The following is a 20,822-nucleotide window of genomic DNA, read 5'->3' on the forward strand; positions in this document are numbered from 1 at the left end:
AGGGGGTTCAGAGACCCGAGAACTGAAAGGGAGTATTTTCCAACCCCAATTACCAGTGTCAGTCTAAATGCTTTGTAGCCCCGTGCGCAGATGTCAGTGCATGTCTAGATAAGAATGGGGGGATGTACAGGGGAGAGGCCATTATCTCTAGCATTTTTGAAGAGTCCTAAAACATGCACACATTCCACTGCTTCCCCCTCTTCCTGACCACCGTCTTCTTTAACCCCAGGAAGGAGTCACGGGAGGTCTTCTGACAGCAGGAAGTTCTAGGATCCACGCAACAAAGAGAAAACGCTGTGTTTAAGCACCCACCTAGTGCCAAGCCCCCGCCTGTATTCTGTTTCCTTCTTATGGAAACCAGAAGAAATGTTCCGTTTCCCGAGTGACCCGAGAGATTTAGAGAGAGGGAGCCCCTTCCTCGATGTCAGTTTCACCAACGCTGGGATTTGATTTGAATCTTGATCTGATTCCCTGTGTGACTTTGCTCTGCTGGGGTGTTTGCAAAGTTCCTGGGAAACCTGTCCTTTCCTGCCAGGAGTCCCGCCCCCCCCACCTACTCCCCCAACGTCTCCAGGTCCCTGGGTGGCACCGTGCTTCCTTGGGACTGTCAACCCCAGCTTTGCACCCACACGCCTCGCTGCCCGTTCAGAAGTCCCCGCGGCATCCCAGAGCCCTCCACGCTCCTCACTCCGTTTCCCGTGGTGTTACAAAAACTGCTGTGCTTTTTTCCCTAAAAACAGTGCTGCACATTCTTACATTGAAGGCAGCTTTAAAAAAAAAAAAAATCGATTGCATGGATAGAATCCGACTTTTAAAAACAAAAATATCTTCGAAATTTTAGCTTTTTAACTTTAAAAAAAGTACTGCCTGAATATGATGGTTGGCGTTTGCCGTCTCGTGTATTTTTGAAAGTTTCTGAAATGAAGTCTAGTGCTGTTTCCTTTGAACTACGTAGGTGTCACTGGGGTTATGAATAGCGGGAATTTATCTTCCAGGAAAGTCTTTAAAAATCAGAAATAGGGACTTATAAACGTCTTACTTTCTGGGTCCTCCTCCTGCCTCATCCCTACCCCCTTAACTGGGTTCTTTTTTACAGAAAGCATGGTGGGTAGGGGGGTGCTGTCTGACAGTGTGTCTTTGTGAACACCAAGAATAAAGGAGATGCCAGAGCTGAAACTACCAGGGGGAAAAGACATCAAAGAAAAGACACAGCCTGTGCGTCAAGAACACGAGTCGATGAAGCTCCTCTGTGGCCCAAGGATGCCGGTGGCCTCAGGCACGCCGCCTCCCCAGCCCAGAGGCCATCTGTGCAGGGACAGTGAGCAGACTCAGCCGGTCAGCAGTGCTCGGGGCTCAGGCTCCCCAGGGAGGGGGAGTGAGGGGCAGGCACCAGTGAACCTGCACCGTGTACATTTCGGGGGGTGGGAGGGGGCGTCCATGCAGCGAGCCTGGCAAAAACCCAGCGGGTGGGCTGCCCTTGCGTCGCAAAACTACAGTCTCTCCAAAGAGATGAGCTTGTTCAAGCAGGAAGCGGGCGGGTGCGTGCTTGACCCACTTAGAGCAAAGCTGAGTTTAAACACATCTTTTTTAAAATAACGTTTTTCCTGGTTGTAAAATGAATGCACCCCGAGTGTAGAAATACTAGGAAACCCAGAAAAGGATAAAGAAGAAAATAAAAGCCGCTTGAGATCTCCCCGCCCAGAGATGACAGGGGACGACGTAAAGAAGAAACTGAAATCGCGATGTGCTGGTTCCACATCCATCTTCTGGGGATGCTGCTGTGTGTCCTGTGTGCTTCTAGAAATGCACATGGGAAGAAACAGCTTACATAAGTGGGACCAAACGTGCTACTTCCAAGCGTTCCCTCTTTATTGTCTGTGTGATGAGAATGTCTGGAACTGGACCTGGTATACAGCATCATTTTCATAGCTCCACAGTGAGGAATTGCTCCAATCATCAGAAACTAAGTTTGTAAAATGTATCTGTGTATTTGTTTAAAAGAGGAGAAAGTTTAGAAGATTATACACTTTTAGTGAGAAGGGGGACTTATTTTCTGCTTTGTACTTTTCTGTTGTTGGTGGTTGTTTTTTTTTTTCCAAATAATTACACTCCTCAAAATAACCAGAGCTAATACTGTGCTGTATTTTCTTTTTAAGATTTTATTTATTTTCAAGAGAGTGAGAGCACAAGCAGGGGGAGAGGGAGAAGCAGGCTCCCTGCTGAGCATAGGGCTTGATCCCAGGACCCTGGGATCATGACATCAAGACCTGAGCCGAAAGCAGATGCCTAACCGACTGACCCACCCAGGCGCCCCTTGTGCTGTATTTCTCAGCAACTTAAAAAAGTGTATTTTAAGACATCATTAGATCCATGCTGTGTATAGGGTTTTGCCTTCTGATTAAATCACCTGTCGGCGTCCAGTGGGCTTCTTGCCTGTATCACTGATGGCTAGTTGATAGTGTTCATATGAGGATGCTATGAGGTTTTCATGTTGTTTCCAACTTTTCACATAGTGAGGCTGTGATGAACAGCTGGGCCCCTGAGTTATTTTGTTTCCCAGTCTGAATACTACTACGGATGCATTCCTGGAAAGATGGTCACTGGGTCAGAAGGTGTAAAATTTTTAAGGCTCTGGTTGCAAGTAAATGAACAGATTGGTTTTAAGAATTTCTACTCCTTAAAAGTATCAAAACACTTTTGCTCATAATAAAATGGGTGCTATAGATAACTCTTACTGTCTTACTTAATTTAATTTAATTTTTTTAAAAGATTTTATTTATTTATTTGAGAGAGAGAGAAATCACAAGTAGGCAGAGAGGCAGGCAGAGAGAGGGGGAAGCAGGCTCCCCGCTGAGCAGAGATCCCGATTCGGGGGTGGGGGGGGATCTCAGGACCCTGAGGTCATGACCTGAGCCGAAGGCAGAGGCTTAACCCACTGAGCCACCCAGGGGCCCCTGTCTTATTTAATTTTAAAGCAGATCTTTTAGTTCTTTTCTTAGAAATATTTATGAAGACTTAATTACTAATAATATCTCTAAACATTAAAAACCATGCTTTTTTTTGTCAGAATTTTTTGGAATAATTTTTAAGGATAACCAATCATCTTAAAGAAATTTTAAAATAAAAAATCATCGGGATGCCTCTCTGCCTTCTTGTGATCTCTCTCTCTCTCTCTCTCTGTCAAATAAATAAAATCTTTTTAAAAAATAAGTAAAATATAAACATATAAAAAATTAAAAAATCATGGTAATAAGGCCTAATAAATAATAAATAAAGCTTAAATAAATCTCCTTCCCTCCCTTTTCTCTGAGTTTTATGTAGTTGGAATAAAAGTATATGTCGTTTTGTATATTTAGGTTTTTTAATTTAGCAGAGTGTTGCAAGCCTTTCTTCCCACACGCTCCTCATAACTATCATTTTTAATGACCGTGAATTATTCGGTTGACCTCACCTGCCACAACGTACTCAACGTTTCCCTGTTGAACATTTAAGTTATTCCCACATTTTTACTTTGGTAGCACTGTGGGGAATGTGGACTGTTTCCTTGGGTTTGAATTCCCCCCAAATGGATCGCCTGGGTCTGAATTTAAATTGTTCCTTCAGAATTTTCACACACGTTCCTACTGGCCTGTCTTCTAGCTTAGTCTTAATTCTTGAAGCTTTATTCCAACCACCTGGTGAAATGGAGCGTGTTCCCGTTGGCAGGGCACCCACTAGCTGCTGTGAAGTCCTCAGGAACCAAAGTGGTCACATTGGCAAAGTGACAGAGCCCTTTTCCCGCATGCCCCGTTGGAAAACTCAAGGGAGCGCACTGATCTGCCGGTCTCCGAAACCTCTCATTCCACATCCTTCGCAAACCAGAAAAGAAACTCCACAGCAGCAGGGACCCAATTGCTATGTCACCCCCTCCTTTCTTTTCTTTTCTTTTCTTTTTTTTTTTTCTTTTTTCCTTTTTCGAGAATATTCCCAGGCCAGGATGGGAAGGCATATCTGGTGTCTCCTTTCTGCTAAAGCAAACTCAAGCGACTTCATTTTCAGAAATGCAAAATTCGTGAAGTTCATAAATGCCTCTTTGTTGACCGTGAGCCGTGTGGTTTGGCTCTAGAGTTATCTCAGATAGCGCAAATAAATCTGGCGGCCTCCAGTTGTCTCAGACTGAGCTTACCTCCCTCCCCCGTTGTCCCCTCCTTGCAGAAATTTCCTCTTGGCCTTCAGCTGCACAAACTCCGTCTTCTCATCAATATGCCCTGTTAACTGATGCCAAACCTCCGGCAGTTGACTGCATATGTTCCCTTAATCATTTCTCTTTGTTCTAGAAGTCTGTGTTTGGTTTCTAAACTACCCCCCCACCCCCTCGCCTAATTCCACCATCACCATCCCTGGCTGTGCACACGACTGTCTACTGTCTATGTGTTTATTTAAAGAACATCCTAGATGGCCTGCCATTGAGAGCGCTTTTGCAATCTGCTCACCACGTGCTAAGTCATCCCCCACCCGCTCCCCTAGAAAAGTGCATGAGCTGCCACCCGCAGCCTTCGGAGCCCAGGTGAGGGAGGGGTTTGAGGAACTTTCTGGAAAGCATGAGGTTCCAAGAAGACAGTGTTACGTCCCCGCACGGACAAAGATTCCTTCTCTGTTTCCCGCTGGTCCAGCCCAAGAAAAGGACGCTTTATTCTTGGAGCCCAAGAGTGTACAAGAACGGCCGGTCTCAGTGGCTTATTCATGGGGTCCAAGAGAAATACTTCTGGAGCTGTGCTTCTTGCACGATGAAAGTGGGCTTGGCACGCGTACGGAGGGCGGCCTGCTCGCTGGGAATGCCCCTTGCCGGTGGCACCCGCCGCCCCCACCCGACGTGGCCCTGCTCCTCTTAGCAAGCGAGGGGGTCCTCTGGGCTCCCTGTGACAACGGTCTGCACACGCGGGTGCCGAGCTCTGCCGGCCGGCAGTGCTCAGGGAGGCACTGTGTTGTTGCTCCCTGCTTCTAAGTGTGTTTCTCCTCTTATCCCTTGTAGACCCCCCCAACCCCCTACCCTGAGCCCTGAGAGCAGCGGAAGAACCACCAGATCAGGGGTTCAGGGCCCTTTCTCCTCGGCTCGGGGAGTGCTGTAGAACCCTGGAAACTTATTGGAAGCTTCCTACAGATACCATCTCTCTGTCTCTCTCTCCTCCCTCCCCCGCCTCTTCCCTCCCCCAAAAGTATTTCAGAGAGTCCCAGCACCTGCACAGACAGTGAACCAACCTGATTTTTGCTCTGTTTCATAAATCCTACCATGAACCATGCCCGCTCAGGACCTGGTCAGCACCTTGTGGGAATGCACAGGAAAGCCTTCCTAACACAGAGTTAAAATATGTAGAAAGTAGCTGGGAGGAAATTCTCCGTGTGAGGGATTCCCCCTGCCCCCCACACTTTCCTTTTCTGGAAAAAAAAAAAAATGGTTAATGTTGACTCATTTGGTGGAGATATAAGGCACTTTCCTACCTATCCCCAAAGGGAAGTTTGCATTCTTTTAAATGAAACCATTTTAAAAGCAGAACTCCAGCCTGAAATGATCCAAGGTTCTCGGACTTCTCAGAAGGTGTAGATTTATTTACTATAGTTAAAACATAATTAGTTCTCAGGGGATAGTGTATCTTTTAAACGGCTTTATTGCCACCATATTGGCTTTCTGAATAATCAGAAACTTCTGTTATGATTATGTTCTAGTGTTCGGACAGAAACACACCGTAAGTAGAAACAAATGTCAGGAACTGCTAGTTGTCACTCGGAGAAGGGACACCACATCAGGGGGGAAAGAAAGAACGTCTCAATAGGATATTCCAAAGAAATAGAATCGAACAACATCCTTTTTTTTTTTTCCAGGATTTTATTTATTTATTTGACAGAGAGACACACGAGAGAGGGAACACAAGCGGGGGAGTGGGAGAGGGGGAAGCAGGCTTCCTGTTGAGCAGGGAACCCGATGTGGGGTTCGATCCCAGGACCCTGGGATCATGACCTGAGCCAAAGGCAGACACTTAAGGACTGAGCCACCCAGGTGCCCCCAAATCAAAAACATCTTAAATGAACTAACAGCTCAGGTGGGCACCCCCAACCCCACTCTTTTTTGTTTCAAGGGTGTTTTTTTAGTCTCTTCTCCTATGTTATCAGAGGCTGGGAATGGGGTCAGTAGCCCTTGAGACCTGGGAAATGGCCCTTTTTCTTCCCCACGCACCCCTGCAGATGAGTGCAAACAGGGTCCGTAAGCTCCGCGGTCGTGTCCCTGTTCTGGCTGACCAGTCTTTCCCACCGTTTGCAGGTTGATGTTTGAGATTCCGCAGGAAATGGGGTTAATAGCCATCGCAGTCCGCCAAACGCAGGGCAAAGGTCAGTCATCTTTTGTTATCGTTTCTGTCGCTCTGTTTTCTAAAATCTGCGACTCTCGTGGCCAGATTGCCGATTGGGAGGGTGTGCTGATCACGGAGAAGACTCAAGTCAGGAGTGCTTGTTTTCATACCCCTGAAAATGGAGGAAGAGGGAGGGAAACTGATCAAAAGGCTGAGTCTTGGTACAATTAAAGCTTTCTTTTGAACCGGGATGGTTATTAATCGCGGGACATTCGCTGGGGATGCTTTTAACATTCCGTCACCTACATCTTGTAAATTCTTTCAGACACATTGTAAGCATTGCAAGTGTGTGAATCGTTACTGTGTTACAGAGACATTTATTTGCCCGAAGGTTCTCTGGGAGATGCCTTCTGGGTCCCTGTTGAGTGTCCTGTGGAGAGCCCTTTCGTCTGCCAGCCCCCATCCCAGCCGCACGGGAAAGTCCATGACCAGTGGTCAGTGCCCCTTCACTAAGTGACCGCAGAGAAGCCAACAGCTGCCCCCAGCTTCCGCCACCTGCTGACCCTCGGAAACGAGAGCCCACATCCTCCCAGAATCCACCCAGGGTCCAACCGCAAGCAGATTCCGTGCTCGGGGGTCCTCCCGGAGGCACTTGGCCCCCCTACCCCCGCCCCCGGGGTGCCAGGCCAACCCAAACGCTCTTATGCCTTTCTCAGAAGGAGGAACGAAATAAGAAATTCACTGTTTTCCACTTCTTTCCTTTGAACACATCTTTTGAACATAACTCAAAGAGAAAATTCATTTTATCCAAAGCTGGGGTGGGGTAGGGGGGCTCAATATGGTGGTTAAAAAAAAGAATGTAGAAGAACTTCCTCTCGTTTTGAGCATTTTCTTTTCTTCTATTTTAGGAAAAATAATTCTGAGAGTTAATATCAGAGATTACTTTCTAAAGTCTGCTTCCTTTCTTCCTCCCCATATAACAGTGAGATATAACTCACAGACCATACAGTTCCCCCAATTCAAGTATACAATTCTGAGGTCTTTAATATTTTCATAGGGTTGTGGGACCATCACCACAATATGGGTCACTTCTAAACTGTGGTGTCAGGACCTCTCCTGGACCAGGACAGACCCGGCCCAGTTTCCCCACTGTCTCTGTTTTTGCCGGCATTACCAGATGGTGACAATTAAGCTGACAGTCATGTTTAGACCCTGTAGGACTTTGAATCATCAAAGCGTAAATGATCTGCTTACGGAGGCAGAACACTCCACGACTTACCAGAAACCGTTCAGCAACACAGCACCAGACTTTAAAACGCTTCTCTGTTCTTGAGTCAGCCCCAGAACCTCCAAGCATCTTCATCAGTGCGGGCCGATCACACGTGGGGCTCTGAGTCTGGGGCCCGTTTTCGGGCGCCGTGCATGTGACTGTCCACGAGGCAAGGTGGCCGCTTTCCTGATGGGGACCTCTGTTTTCCAGGGCGGGGAGCGAACGCTTGGCTGAGCCCCTTGGGGTGCGCCCTGTCTACCCTGCTCATCTCCATCCCGCTGAGATCCCAGCTGGGACAGAGGATCCCATTCGTCCAGCATCTGATGTCCCTGGCCGTGGTGGAGGCAGTGAGGTCCATCCCTGAGTACCAGGTACGTGAGATCCGCCCACCCTGCAAACCCACCCTGCGTGCAGATCTCAGTTGGGGTTGGTGTGTGGATGGTGCGTGTAGAGTTGCAGGCTGCTCTTGGCCAAGCTGGCAGCAGAGTGCTCGCTCCTGGAGTTTTAAAAGCATCGTCAGCTCTTAGAGTGGCACCGGGATGGGTTTATTTCCCAGAATTCCCTTTCTGTGCTATTGTCAGGTTGCTCGAGCATCTTAGGGCAAGCCCCTTTTTTTCACCCTCCTTTAACTGAAGCACATCAGACTGACATCCACACTGTCGTGTCTCCTGGTGAAAAAGCTTATTGTATGGAGCTAAACAGCCTTCTCACTCCCTATCTTCATTTAGCACCGTCTGTGCTCAGCAGAACAGCTCTGGTCTGTGGCTGCCCAGGTTCAACATGTGGGTTCATTTGGGGTGTCTGCTCCCCACCGTAGGGACAGAGGTGCCTGCTTCATCATTACCATCGATGCTTCTGTATCAGTTAGTAAGGAGACAAGGAAGAGGGTGATTAATGCAGTTTTCTTAGACGAATTTCATGTGAATATCAAAAGGAGGTTCCTCCCCAGCCTCCCTCCCACCTACATTTCTTGCATCAAACTGAACACAATTATAGTATTAATTCCTGAAGCGAGAAGCTAAGATCATGACTTTCAAAGGGGCCTGACCTCGTGTTTAAGCTGTCCTCCCATCCAATGTGGTCGTGGCCTCATGGTCACCGTGAGTAGGACTAGGGTGTGTGTTTCCCAGATCACGTCGAGTCCCTGGCACGCACGCTGGAATGTGACATTTATAACAGCGTTCAGCATGCTTGCGCTCTATATCCGGGGGGCCTGGGCTCCTCCGGCTCTCACACACCTTCTCAGGTCAGCCTCATAGAAGGTAGTTGAGAAGATAAAGTTCTGTCGTGGGGCACATATTTTTAATCCTAGCAGCAGGTTCATTAGTCTTAGGAAAATAATTTAAAATTTACATCGGGCTGCCTGGGTGGCTCAGTCGGTTGAACGTCTGCCTTAGGCTCAGGTCATGATCCCAGGGTCCTGGAATCGCGTCCCACATCAGACTCCCTGCTCAGCGGGGAGCCTGCTTCTCTGCCTGCCATTCCCCCTTCTTATGCTCGCTCACTCTCTCTGACCAGTAAATAAATAAAATTTTTTTAAAAAATTTAAAGTTTACATCAAGTGCCCTCCTTAATGCCCATCACCCAATTACCCCATCCCCCCATCCATTCCCCTCCAGCAACCCTCAAGTGCTGAGTGTTATATGCAACTGATGAATCACTAAATTCTACTCCTGAAGCTAAGAATATACTATATGTTAACTAAATTGAATTTAAATAGGTTTTTTAAAAAAGAACAATGCTAAGAAAAACATGCACAAAAATATTTATCAATTTCATGTATCATAAAGCATTATATTCTAAAAAAGGAAGAATATTAAGAAAAGCATGCAAAAAATAGCATTAATCATTTCATGTAAACTATTATAAAGCATTATTATCTTCTTAAAAAAAAATTGTGGGAGGGGGTGGGGGAAGAGGTAACTGGGTGATGGACATTAAAGAGGGCATGTGATGAAATGAGCACTGGGGGTTAAATAAGACTGATGAATCACTGAACTCTATCTCTGAAACTAATAATACACTCCATGTTAATTAATTGGATTTAAATTTTAAAAAGGAAATTTAAAAAATGGTAGGAAACAAGAAAAATATATAAATAAAATTTAAAATTTAAGTTAGTCTGTTTGGCTTTTCCTGGCTTTGATCGTGACCTTGTAGCCTCGCATGTTAACTGAGCGAGCATTCTCTGAGCACCTCCTGGGCAGGGAGGCTGTGCCAGGCACTGTGGGCAGCGAGATGGGAGGTGGGAAGCTTGCCCTCTGGGAAGGGGGGTGGCTGGGGGGTACGCCTCCTCCTCCTCCTTGAGGAGCTCCAACCCAAGTTCCTGTCCTGTTTCTGCATTTGCGCAGCTCAATCTCACCTGTGTGGTGTGACTTTGGTTTGGGATTGAGTTTATTCTGGCTTTATTTTACTTTCAGTTTTACTGAGATAGAATTAACAAACTGTGCCATGTAAATTTGAGGTGCGCAGCGTAATGACTTGGCATACATATATTGTGGACTAATTACCGCATCAAGTTAACCTCCTTCACCTCCTAGAGTCACCCAAAAAGCATTTTCTTCCCTTGCAATGAGAACTTTTAGGATTTACTTCCTTAGTATTTTCTAAAATTTTTTATATAAATTCAATTTAATGAACATATATTGTATTATTAGTTTCCGGGGTAGATTGTAGTGACTCGTCAGTTGCCTACAGCACCCAGTGCTCATTCCGTCACATGCCCCCCTTAATGCCCATCCAGTTACCCCATCCCCAGCCTCCCCTCCCCCTTAGTGTTTCTTTTGGACAGAGCCGTTTGGCCTACACAGTAAAGCTCCAGGATGGTTGGAATAGGCCCCAGTTGCATAGTTTGCCTTTCTTACGTCCTTGGCCAGATGTCCCTGTCAGCACACAGATCGCGACCGTCTCCCTGGACCAGAACTGGTGTCCCGGGAACGCCTGCTGTTCCTTCCAGAATCCGAGTGGCGTTGCCTGCTGTCTGTCCCGCAGTTCCTTCTGTCCGCAAGGTCCCCGCTGGGCGCCTGGAGCCCTCCACCCCCACATTCCTGCTTCTGCTGTCTTCCCCGCACCTGCAAGTTCTGTTTGCCCTGGGAGGCCCAGCTCCGATGCCATTACCAGAAACCTCTGGCTACAAACTCCCTCCTCTGAGTAACCTTGCGGCATTTTGCAGTTCTGAGCTGCTTTTACAGTGTCTCGCACGGATCGCTCGAAAGCAGAGTGATTCATGTCCCTGTGCCATCTCCTGTAAACTAACCAGCGACTTGAACGCAGGATTAGTTTTCTGCCTGTTCCAAAGGGCCTACCACGGTGCCGTATGCCTGGGAGGCCCGCTGCAGCTGTTCGAACAAATGATTGAGCTAGTGAGACAGAAGCACACAGCCTTTCTCTGCGTCTTGAAATAGAGGGCATTGTTTACTTGCACGAGAACCCACGATTCCATAAGCTGCAGCATTCACTAACTAGGTCCAAAAATGTGAAATAAAACAGGTGCCCAGGGGCAGGACCAGCACAGAGGAGAGCGGAGCTGCCGCTTCCATGCCGAGGGAGCAGTTTCCAGGCCTGGGCAGGGACTGTGCTGGGCGTGGGGATGACCCAGAAGGGCAAGAGAGGACAAAGAAAGGGACCTGGGAGAGTGACCAGAAATGCCTCCTGTATTGCCTGGCGTCCCCTGGGACAAGGTGGCAGAATGCATCCCATTGAGATCCCTGTTCAACCACAGAAAAAAACACGAAACTCCCTGCCGGTTACAGGTCCTGGTGCACACCCTCCGCTTACTTACACTTTTGTTCTTTGGTGCTTCTGCTTTCTTCTCCCACCTAGAGTGTTCTGCTAAGGCAGACTAGCTTCTGAAGAACAGAAACGCATTCCATCTGGCCACCATGCAAAGAAGGCTTTGTTGGAGGAAAAGAAAGGAATGTCTTGCTTGCAGCAGGCTACATAGCTAGTGTTAAGCACCAGGGGCGGGGTGTGGGGGGGCTGGTATCAGAAAGCCCCGGGTTCGAATCCCAGCTCTGCCGCTTCTAAGTGTAACCTCAGGCAAGCCAGGCCGTCTCTCCCCGCTTCAGTGTCTTCCTTGTTTAAATAGAAGTGAAACTAGTACTCCCACGTGAATTTGGTGTAAGTAACCTACAGACCAGTGCTGAAGTGGGGCTCGGTGCCGGGCAGGCCCTCAGGGAAGGAAGAGCCAGCTTTGTGGGATCGGAGGCCACCTGATACTCTGCGGTCTTTTGGTTTATTCCGCTGAGTGTCTTTCTTCCAGATTTTCTTCTTCTCCCTACACGTGGCACCACCTGGCTCCCAGCCCCAGCTCTGGCATCCACTGGGTCTCACCCAGTCTCTGTGTCCCTGCTTAAAGTTACAGCAGGAGGTGGAGGTCAGGGGGGCCCAGCTCAAGGCAGTGTCCGCCCTTGGACCATTCCACTGTGACCGTGACTGGGAGGCCCAGGCCAGGCTGCCCAGGTTTGCCTCTAGACAGAGGCAGCGAGCCTCAGAACAAATCTGTTCTGTTACCTGTTGGCTGTAGGCAGTTGGTTGAGGCCTTTGGTGATAACCTGGTGAACCGGGTTCTTTCTCTGTATCTCTCTAGGATTTTACTTGAGACATTTCTACCCACCCTTGGTGACAGTGGTTAACTTGGGGCATCTTTCTCTCTTGAGCGTGAGCTCCTTAAGGGAAAAGAACCCTGCATGTATTTCGGTCTCCCTGCGCCTTGCCCCCCGCACACAGTAGGCACTCAGTGGGGGTGGCTGTTGACACGGGGATGCCTTGAAGACATTGCAGGTTCGGTTCCAAATCACCACAATAGAGTTTTGGTCTCCGGAGGCATATAAAAGTCACATTTACCCCACACCGTGGTCTATTAAGTGTGTAATAGCATTCTGTTCAAAAAACAGTGTACTTACATACGTTGATTAAAAGATACTTTACGGCCAAAAAATGGTCACCATCATTGGAACCTTCAGCCAGTCGTCATTACAGATCACAGATCACCATACAAAGGCTGCAAAGTTTGAAATGTGAGAATTACCAAAACGAGACACAGAGACCCAAAGGGATCAAATACCATTGGGTAAATGGCACCACTAGGCTTCCTGGGCTCAGGGCTGCCATCAACCTGGGATAATGGAGAGTGCGGGGCTGTGGCGAGAATGCCAGATTTATTACGCCAGGTATCATCTGTAGGTCTCTCTCCTGGCCCCAAGGTGGTCCTTGACCACTGGATTGTCCCAAAGAAGGGACTGGCCATCAGAACAAGAGGCAAGGATGAGATCCTATGTTCCATAAGATTCCAGAGTCTCCCACTCATCTTCCTTTTAGCTGGATGACCGCTCTCGGCCCCTTTGTGTCCCGTGATGGCTTGATTAACGTGCACATTTCCCTTTAGGATATCAACCTACGAGTGAAATGGCCCAACGATATTTATTACAGTGACCTCATGAAGCTTGGTGGAGTTCTGGTTAACTCGACGCTTTTGGGAGAAACATTTTATATACTCATTGGTGAGTTGTGAAAGCCTTTCGTCCACATTTTTCAATGAAGAAAAACAAAAATAAAAATGGTTTCTACATGACTACCTTGAGGGGAGTGGATTATCATATGGGATTACTTTTTCTTTTGAGTCTTGAGTTACGGAGCACAATATGTATGCAAAACAGGCCAGATTGGTTGAAAGCCCCGTCCAGAGGTTTAGCGTTCCTGTCTCTGGCCATGGAAACCACCAAATCGGTACCACATCAAACAGGCTTTTTCCTGCACCTCTCCACACGCCGGCTTCTTGTCGAATTAGAAGTGGTGAAAATAAACATTTAATATGCCATTTTGTAATAAGAAAAGAAAGCTAACTTCAAGGATGGGGCTGCTGGTGCTTTTTGCATTCTCAATTGAACCTTCTTCAGCCGTGAAAAAGTTGCGTGGGTTTTTGGACTTTTTTTGGTTTTTTGTTATTTGACCTTCAGAAGACGCTCCAGACTGGTCAAGGTCGGGTACAGAATCCCATTTCCCCTCAGCACATCCACATCAGGCAAGAAGGATGCAGACACAGTTTCAGAAGTTTTTGGGCTCCCGCCCCTCTGACACTCAGCTTCTCCCTAATGTCCGGGAGAACTTACTGTTCAGAAATGAGTAATGGGCAGGAAAACGTGTGATGATGTGTTTTGGGGAAGTACCAGCCAGAAAGTGCAAAGCTGGTTTCCAGCTCTGCCACCAACTGGCAATGTTACTCTGGGCCAGCTGTTTCAGCCTCCAGCTCTGCGTCCCATTTTTAAATGCGTTCACTAGGCTAGATGCAAATGTTCCAGGGCAGTGCCCAGAGATATCGAGGAGGTCTGCGGATGGCTTCTGTCAGTGTCGGGGAAAGGAAACATGGTCCTGTAGGGGGAACTCGTGTTTTTTATTTCAATTCTTAAGGCCATGGGATGTGATGGGGGAGAGGGGGAAAGAGTCCGTCCCCAGGAGGGGTGCCCTCTTGTCCATGGAAAGACATGGCCTGAGTTGCCAGTAGTCAGTGCGGCTGTTTTCCCCAGGACTCTGAATTTTCTGAACAGAAGGGAGGTTTTCCAGCACCATATGCGCTTAATTGAATGCCTTACGCTCCAGTACTGTGTGTTGTTGGAGAACAAATGAAGAATTGCCGATTCTTTCCTGTTGCCGGAGTTACTTACTCTCTTTTTCCAGATGTAATTTACATTGCTTTATATTTTAATAGCCAGCATATTAAAAAAAAACAACAAAAACCAACCCCCACCCCCCACACTGAGGCCAATCTGTCCTTCCCTTCACACTGAAAATGGCCCAGAACATCTTCCGAAGAATACTGTTCTCTCCTGTTCTTGTAAATGTCATCATTCTGTCGGAGGCGAGGATTTGGGGAATTTTTGTCTCAGAGGCACTGAAAACAAGAGTGTCTCACTGCTTAGTTCCTGCAATATTTCATTTCTTATGGAAGACCTCTTTGAGGTTGATTGAGGGCCCTGTTGAAAACCGAGGTTTGGCTTCTCAAAGACTCCCACTCTCCTGGAGCGGATGGCAGTATTAAGTCACAGCAGAGACGAGCCCGTTCAGACCCACTGCCGGTGACTCCCTTTCCTGAAGCTCTGGGTTAGGGGCCCTATGAAAGAGCCACTGAACACGGGTTGGCCCCCTGCCAGCAGCGTAACCCTAGCACCAAAGACTTCCAGGGATCACGCAGGAAAGGATATGTTCTAGGGTTATGCCATGACCAAGGTTTGAAATCTCTGAATCCAGAGTTTACGCCTTAAGATCTGAGGGAGATTCTGTATTTTCAGGCATGTGTTTTGTTATTCAAGTCGGAAAAGAAATGGTAGGTTTTACTTTCTCTTGGGCTCAGTGCAGAGCCACAGTTCTTAGCAAGACCCCGGGAAGCACTGTTTCAGAGGCCATTCCAAGGAGCTTTGCCCCGTTCAGAGCTTCTGTTTAACTGAATCGAATCTGGCTGGGTTCCCCCCTCACAGCAAACCGATCTGCAGCAAGGTTGGGGTGGACGAGGATAATCCTTGGACAAGGATAATAAAGGAACAATGAAAAGGAAGATGGTCCCAAAGACACAAGTCATTCATTTACTTTTTAAGATTTATTTATTCATTGGAGAGAGCGAGAGTAGGATGCAGGGAGTGGGGCACAGGGAGAAGGAGAAAGAATGTTAAGCAGACACTGTGTTGAACGGGGAACCCCATGCGGGGCTCGATCTCATGACTCTGAGATCACGACCTGAGCTGAGACTGAGAGTTGGGCACTCAACCAATGGCACCCCCCGCCCCAGGTGCCCCAATAAGTCATTCTTTAAGTGGCCAGAGATGGTAAATTTGAAATGAGGGAAAGGAAGCAGAGAGTCGGTTATAAAGGCTGGAAGTTCTTCCAGGGGGTTGAGAGGAACGTGCGACGCCCTCAGTACATTGAGCTGCTCATGTTTTTCTACTGTTTTTGCGTAGGCTGCGGATTTAACGTGAGTAACAGCAACCCCACCATCTGCATCAATGATCTCATCACAGAATACAATAAGCAACACAGGGCAGAGTTGAAGCCCTTAAGAACCGATGGTCTCATCGCCAGAACCGTGACTGTGCTAGAGAAACTGATCGACACCTTTCAGGACAAAGGGCCCAATGGTGTCCTTCCCCTTTATTATAAGTATTGGGTACACAGGTCAGTGCTGGCCCATCCTCCTCCTTTTAAAATGTCTTCATTAAGTGACTTGTTCAGTATCCTAAAACAGGAAACTAAGCACAGATCTAGATAAATTTTTTTTAAAGATTTATTTATTTTGGAGAGAGAGCACGCACAAGCAGGGGGAGGCACAGAGGGAAAGGGAGAGTCTCAGGCAGACTCTGCACCAAGCTTGGAGCTCAGCTCGGGGCTCCATCCCACGACCCCACCATCACGACCTGAGCTGACAGCAAGAGTCAGACGCTTAACCGACCGCACCCCTCAGGTGCCCCTAGATATTTTTTTTTAAAGATTTTATTTGTATACTTGACAGAGATCACAAGTAGGCAGAGAGGCAGGCAGAGAGAGGAGGAAGCAGGCTCCCTGCTGAGCAGAGAGCCCGATGCGGGCCTCAAAAGCAGAGGCTTTAACCCACTAAGACACCCAGGCACCCCTAGATAATTATTTTTTACCTTTCTGATGGAGAAAACTGGCATCCACCATGTTGAGCGAGTTACCATCAGCAATACGGGGGGGGGGGGGGGGGGGGGGTGGGACTGGCATCCCGTGCCTGCTGGTGGGATCCTGTGGGCAGGACACAGCCTCACCTGAGTGTTTTCTGGCATGTTTAAGTGGAGCCTAACATGAGGAAACAAACACTTGTTAAATTCTAGAACATTCTAAAAAAAAAAAAAAATTCTAGAACATTCTAGATAACAACCGTTTTCAAAGTGAGATCCCCCAGGGGGGCGGGAGCACCCTCACCTGGGAACTTGTTAGAAATGGACCGCCTAAATCAGAAACTCTGAGGCTGGCTGAACATTCGTGTTTTAACACGTGCTTTAGGGGGTCTGCGGGCACTTGGAGCCTGAGAAGCGTGGTGGATACCAGTAGGCCGCTAACACATCACAAATGTCCAGGTCTTCAAACACACAAAATAAAAAGAAGGTTGGAGGTTTGTTTGAGAGTAAAGAGGCATGACAACTAAATGCAAAATGTGATTCATAATTAGCTCCTGGATGAGCCGAAATCACCACAAATGATATTAATGGGGCAATGGGGAAATTTAAACATGAACTATCTGCTAGATGTTGTTGTATGGAGATTAGGTTTCTCGAGGGTGATAATGGCATTCTGGTTTTGTGGGAGATTGTTCTTAGGAGGTACATGCTGAAGTATTTAAGTATAAAGTGTCATGATGCCTGCAACTTATTTTTAAATGTCAGCAAAAAAGCATGTGTGTGTGTGTGTGTGTGTGTGCGCATGAAGAGAGAAAGCGAATATGGAAAATGTTATCAGTTGGTGTGAATATAAGCAAAGGGGGATTCTGGGGTCCTTGTCCTGTGTCTTCAACTTTTCTGTAGGTTTAAAATTCTTCCAAATGAAAATAAGGGGGGGTGGGGAGCACTGGGGTGGACCCTCTATTTTAGAAACTATTAACAGGCATGTGACTTGACAGGTGAATTTGGAAAATATTAAAAGAAGCAGCGTTAGGGGTGCCTGGGTGGCTCAGTGGGTTAAGCCTCTGACTTTGGCTCAGGTCATGATCCCAGGGTCCTGAGATCAAGTCCCGCATCGGACTCTCTGCTTGACAGGGAGCCTGCTTCCTCCTCTCTCTTTGCCTGCCTCTCTGCCTACTTGTGATCGTTGTCTGTCAAATAAATAGATGAGATCTTTAAAAAAAAAAAATTACAGCCTTGTATTAAAAAAAAAAAAGGAAGCAGCAGCGTTAGAGTGAGTTCAACTTGCTGTTGATGGTACCAGCTTTGTTTTAGAAAATCCGCTTTCCAGCTCAGCTTTTTCCCCAGCCTCAACCCAAACACCTAAAATGGCACAGCGGTTCTTAAAAGTGCTGGATGGGGGGAGCAAGTGGGATAAATCACCATCCGGATGGTCAGATGATGGGAATTAGGAGCAAGGCCACGCTCCCCATTGGTAGAAGTTCCCATCCCCAGTTCCATCACCCTGATTTTCTAGTAGCTAGCAAAATAGTTCAGGCAGGACCAGTGAAAGTCAAAGCGTTTTCTCTCTCCCACCCACCCCCTCCCCATCCCCCCCTCCCCGCGGGAGGGGTGAGTACTTAGCCGCCTGTCTCCAGACGCTGCATTACTTTTCCCGCTGACTCTCTGCTGTTCCTCACATACAGTGGCCAGCGGGTCCGCCTGGGAGGCCTGGAGGGGCCAGAGGTGTGGATAGTCGGCCTGGATGACTCCGGGTTCCTTCAGGTCGAGGAGAATGACGGCAAGGTGGTGACCGTGCATCCCGACGGCAACTCCTTCGACATGCTGAGAAACCTCATCCTCCCCAAACAGCAGTAGCGGGCCTGGGGGCCTGCAGGGGGCTGCCCCCGGGCAGTGAGAGGGCCTGCAGAGCCGCCCCAGTGAGTATTCCAGGTCATTCCCACCGCCCTTTCCTAGCCCGAGGATCTGGAAAACGGTTTTAGAGTTGTGAGCGAGAGTGGCCTCCTTCCAATTAACCCGCGTAATTCCTTCATGTTGATCTGTCTGCTGCCCTTTCCCTTGGCGTTCGCAGACGTCCTAGGGCGGAGGGATGGCAAGCGGAGACTTATTTCAGGTGAGGCACGGCCGCACGTGTGAAATCCTTTTCCCCTCTTGGGCTTGGATGTGTGTTTATTGACCAAAAAAAAAAAAAAAAAAAAAAAAAAAAGTTTTTATTTGGAAAACAGCAACGGAATAATTCAGCTGTTTCCCCAGTAGCCAAGACCTGCACTCCAGACTATTAAAAAACAAATCAAAAATAGCGTCCAGGCCCAGACCGGTGATGGAGCAGAGGTTTGGTGACACCCTTTATGAACATTCAGGGAGGGGTTTTCCTAGAGAAACACACGTTGGCACTTGGTGGTGGTTTTATTTTTCTTTGTTAATGAGAAAAGAGTTGGTAGACTTCTGAGCATTGACTCTGAGCCCGGGGGTTTGGCGGTCCAGCAACGGTGCCCGAGATGGGTGTCCCCGGCGTGGTTGCAGTAACCTTGTAGAGGAAATCAGTTAGTTACTTCGACAAGAATCTATGAGCTTCTTTTTCGTAAGTTTGAATTACTGCAGATTCTGAAGGGATGGGATCAAGTTCAAGATCCACGATTAGGCCTCCCGTGCTTGTGGGGTGGATGATTGGGCCCCAGCAGCTGGAGAGAAGACTCACTCATCCCACACACCACGGAGGATTTGGAGCTTTTAAGCCCATTGTAGGCTCACTTTGAAATCTGGAGCATTCCGGAAAGACCATTTGGTGTACAGAATGTACATGTACGTGGCATTTTATTTGTAAGTCATAATTTTTTTGCCCCCCCTTCCCTAAATTGCCGAGAAACAAAATGCAACTGATACTGAGCACCATCATTTAAGAGGGAGGGGGTGTGTGTGTGTGTGTGTGTGTGTGAAGCTTTAAAAGAAGATGTTCAAGATGTTCAAGATCGATGCCCTAAAAGTCTCCGTGGAAGAACAAAAGAAAGGAAACCTTTTGATATGCATTTGCGATTTCCAGATGCACTCCATGCTTTTTCCATGTCACTCCTGTCTCTGCTGAACTTGGGAATCAGACACATTACTTTTCAGCCTTAAAGGGCTGATTTTTTGCCCACTTTTCTCTCTTCCTGCCAGTCCCAACTGAAATTAGTGGAAGGAAAACTGGATGGAGCTCTCAGCTTTGAACAGAATCCCCTTATTGTTCACGAGTACCGGCTTCCTCCAGTCGGGCTAATTCCAGAAACTGTGGTTTTCAGTATAAAATGTGCCTACCTTAGGCATAGGCAGCACCATAGGAAGGGGGGAAAAACAGCATGTTTGCTTAAGTACACCAACCCCATATGTGTTTTTTTGGAAATGTAACTTTAAAAGAACGTCAGAAGTAATTTTTGCAAATAAGGCTTCCATTAGAACTATTTTTCTCAAAAAAAAAAAAAAAAACCACAAAAAAAATGAAAACAAAAAATACCAAAATACTGCTCTCTCCTAAGTGTCCAAGTCTTCGTTTGGAACTAGTGACAAGTTTCAATCAAAGCCCACAGCACCCCCAGGATCACCAAATGGACTCACCCTAGAGAGGGCATCTGTACAATATCGTCAGGAGGAAAGATCTCCAGGCTAATGTTGCAAGTTTCATTTCTCAAACTTTGTAATATAAGGCCAGTCGTCTCTCAGGGCTCTGCCATTGGTACTGTTTGAATTTCTTTTGGGGGGTTCTTTAATGAAAAACATGCTGTGTTTTGTTTTAAGCTGAAGTCCCGTTCTAGACAGTTCTGCTTTGGGGAAAAAATGTTATCATTTAATTTCCTTTCTGTAAATTAAAACTAATGATGTGTGGCCGTGTCAGTGCAGATGGGAGATGTTCCGGGCATACGGCTTGGCCTCTGTGCTTTCAAGACTGTTCCTTACGTGTGCCGCCACGCAGTTGTCTTGGGGGAGACAAAATAGAGACTCGAAGCAGATGCTACGTTTTCCGTAAACCCGCTCTTGCCTCCTGTGAACCAAAGACTTATGAAATTCTGCTTCCTAGAGAATAGCTGAATAAAAGCATCTTCCTTAGAGCTCTTCGCATTAGGGAAATTATCTACTTGCTACACTACCCTCATGGATTGGGGGCCTTCGGGCACCCGGCCATCTCCGATCTCAAGGAACTTTCAGGTCTTAACAGAAACGTTCCATTTTCTTCCTAGTCTTTAAAACATGGCAACTGAACTCAGGATTGGCATGCATCGCCAGGACACTGGATTTGCTCCCAAGTTTAGAGGCTGCCCTTGAGCATCTACCTGGTTATGTAAAAAGAAAACAAAACTAAACAAGACCTCCTCCCTTGCGGGTTGGCTGCAGATTTCAGGGGAAACTGTGGGAAAGCGCCCCCTGAAGATGCACAAGAAAGTTTTCCCTCGTTCATATTTTATTTTCCAGAAGGCCTTCCTGGCTGAAGCAGCGTCCCCTTGACCTTGGGCGAAGTTGAAGGATTCATGTCTGGTCTGAAATAGCCAGTGGGGTTTGCTCCTGCAGACTTGGCCTGATGTGGGATCAAGTGGGTGATGGGGGGTGGGTGGGGAACAAACGTGGGGGGGTGGC

The 20,822-nt window shown here is 47.5% G+C and overlaps 1 protein-coding gene across 2 annotated transcripts in view; it reads left to right on the plus strand.

Moving 5' to 3' along the window:
* HLCS (holocarboxylase synthetase) overlaps nucleotides 1-19,681 on the plus strand; it is a 201,260-nt gene extending 181,579 nt beyond the window's left edge. For both annotated transcript variants that reach the window (XM_032865347.1, XM_032865348.1), the window contains 5 exons: nucleotides 6,296-6,363; nucleotides 7,804-7,964; nucleotides 12,980-13,094; nucleotides 15,543-15,756; nucleotides 17,903-19,681. In XM_032865347.1, coding sequence (XP_032721238.1) covers nucleotides 6,296-6,363; nucleotides 7,804-7,964; nucleotides 12,980-13,094; nucleotides 15,543-15,756; nucleotides 17,903-18,074 — 730 coding nt within the window. In that variant the 3' untranslated portion in view covers nucleotides 18,075-19,681. The remainder of the gene's footprint in view (nucleotides 1-6,295; nucleotides 6,364-7,803; nucleotides 7,965-12,979; nucleotides 13,095-15,542; nucleotides 15,757-17,902) is intronic.
* The last annotated feature ends 1,141 nt before the right edge of the window (nucleotides 19,682-20,822 follow it).

The sequence above is a fragment of the Lontra canadensis genome, unplaced genomic scaffold (genome assembly GCF_010015895.1).
Source record: "Lontra canadensis isolate GAN:19392208 unplaced genomic scaffold, GSC_riverotter_1.0 scaffold29, whole genome shotgun sequence".
In the NCBI taxonomy this organism is placed as follows: Eukaryota; Metazoa; Chordata; class Mammalia; order Carnivora; family Mustelidae; genus Lontra; species Lontra canadensis.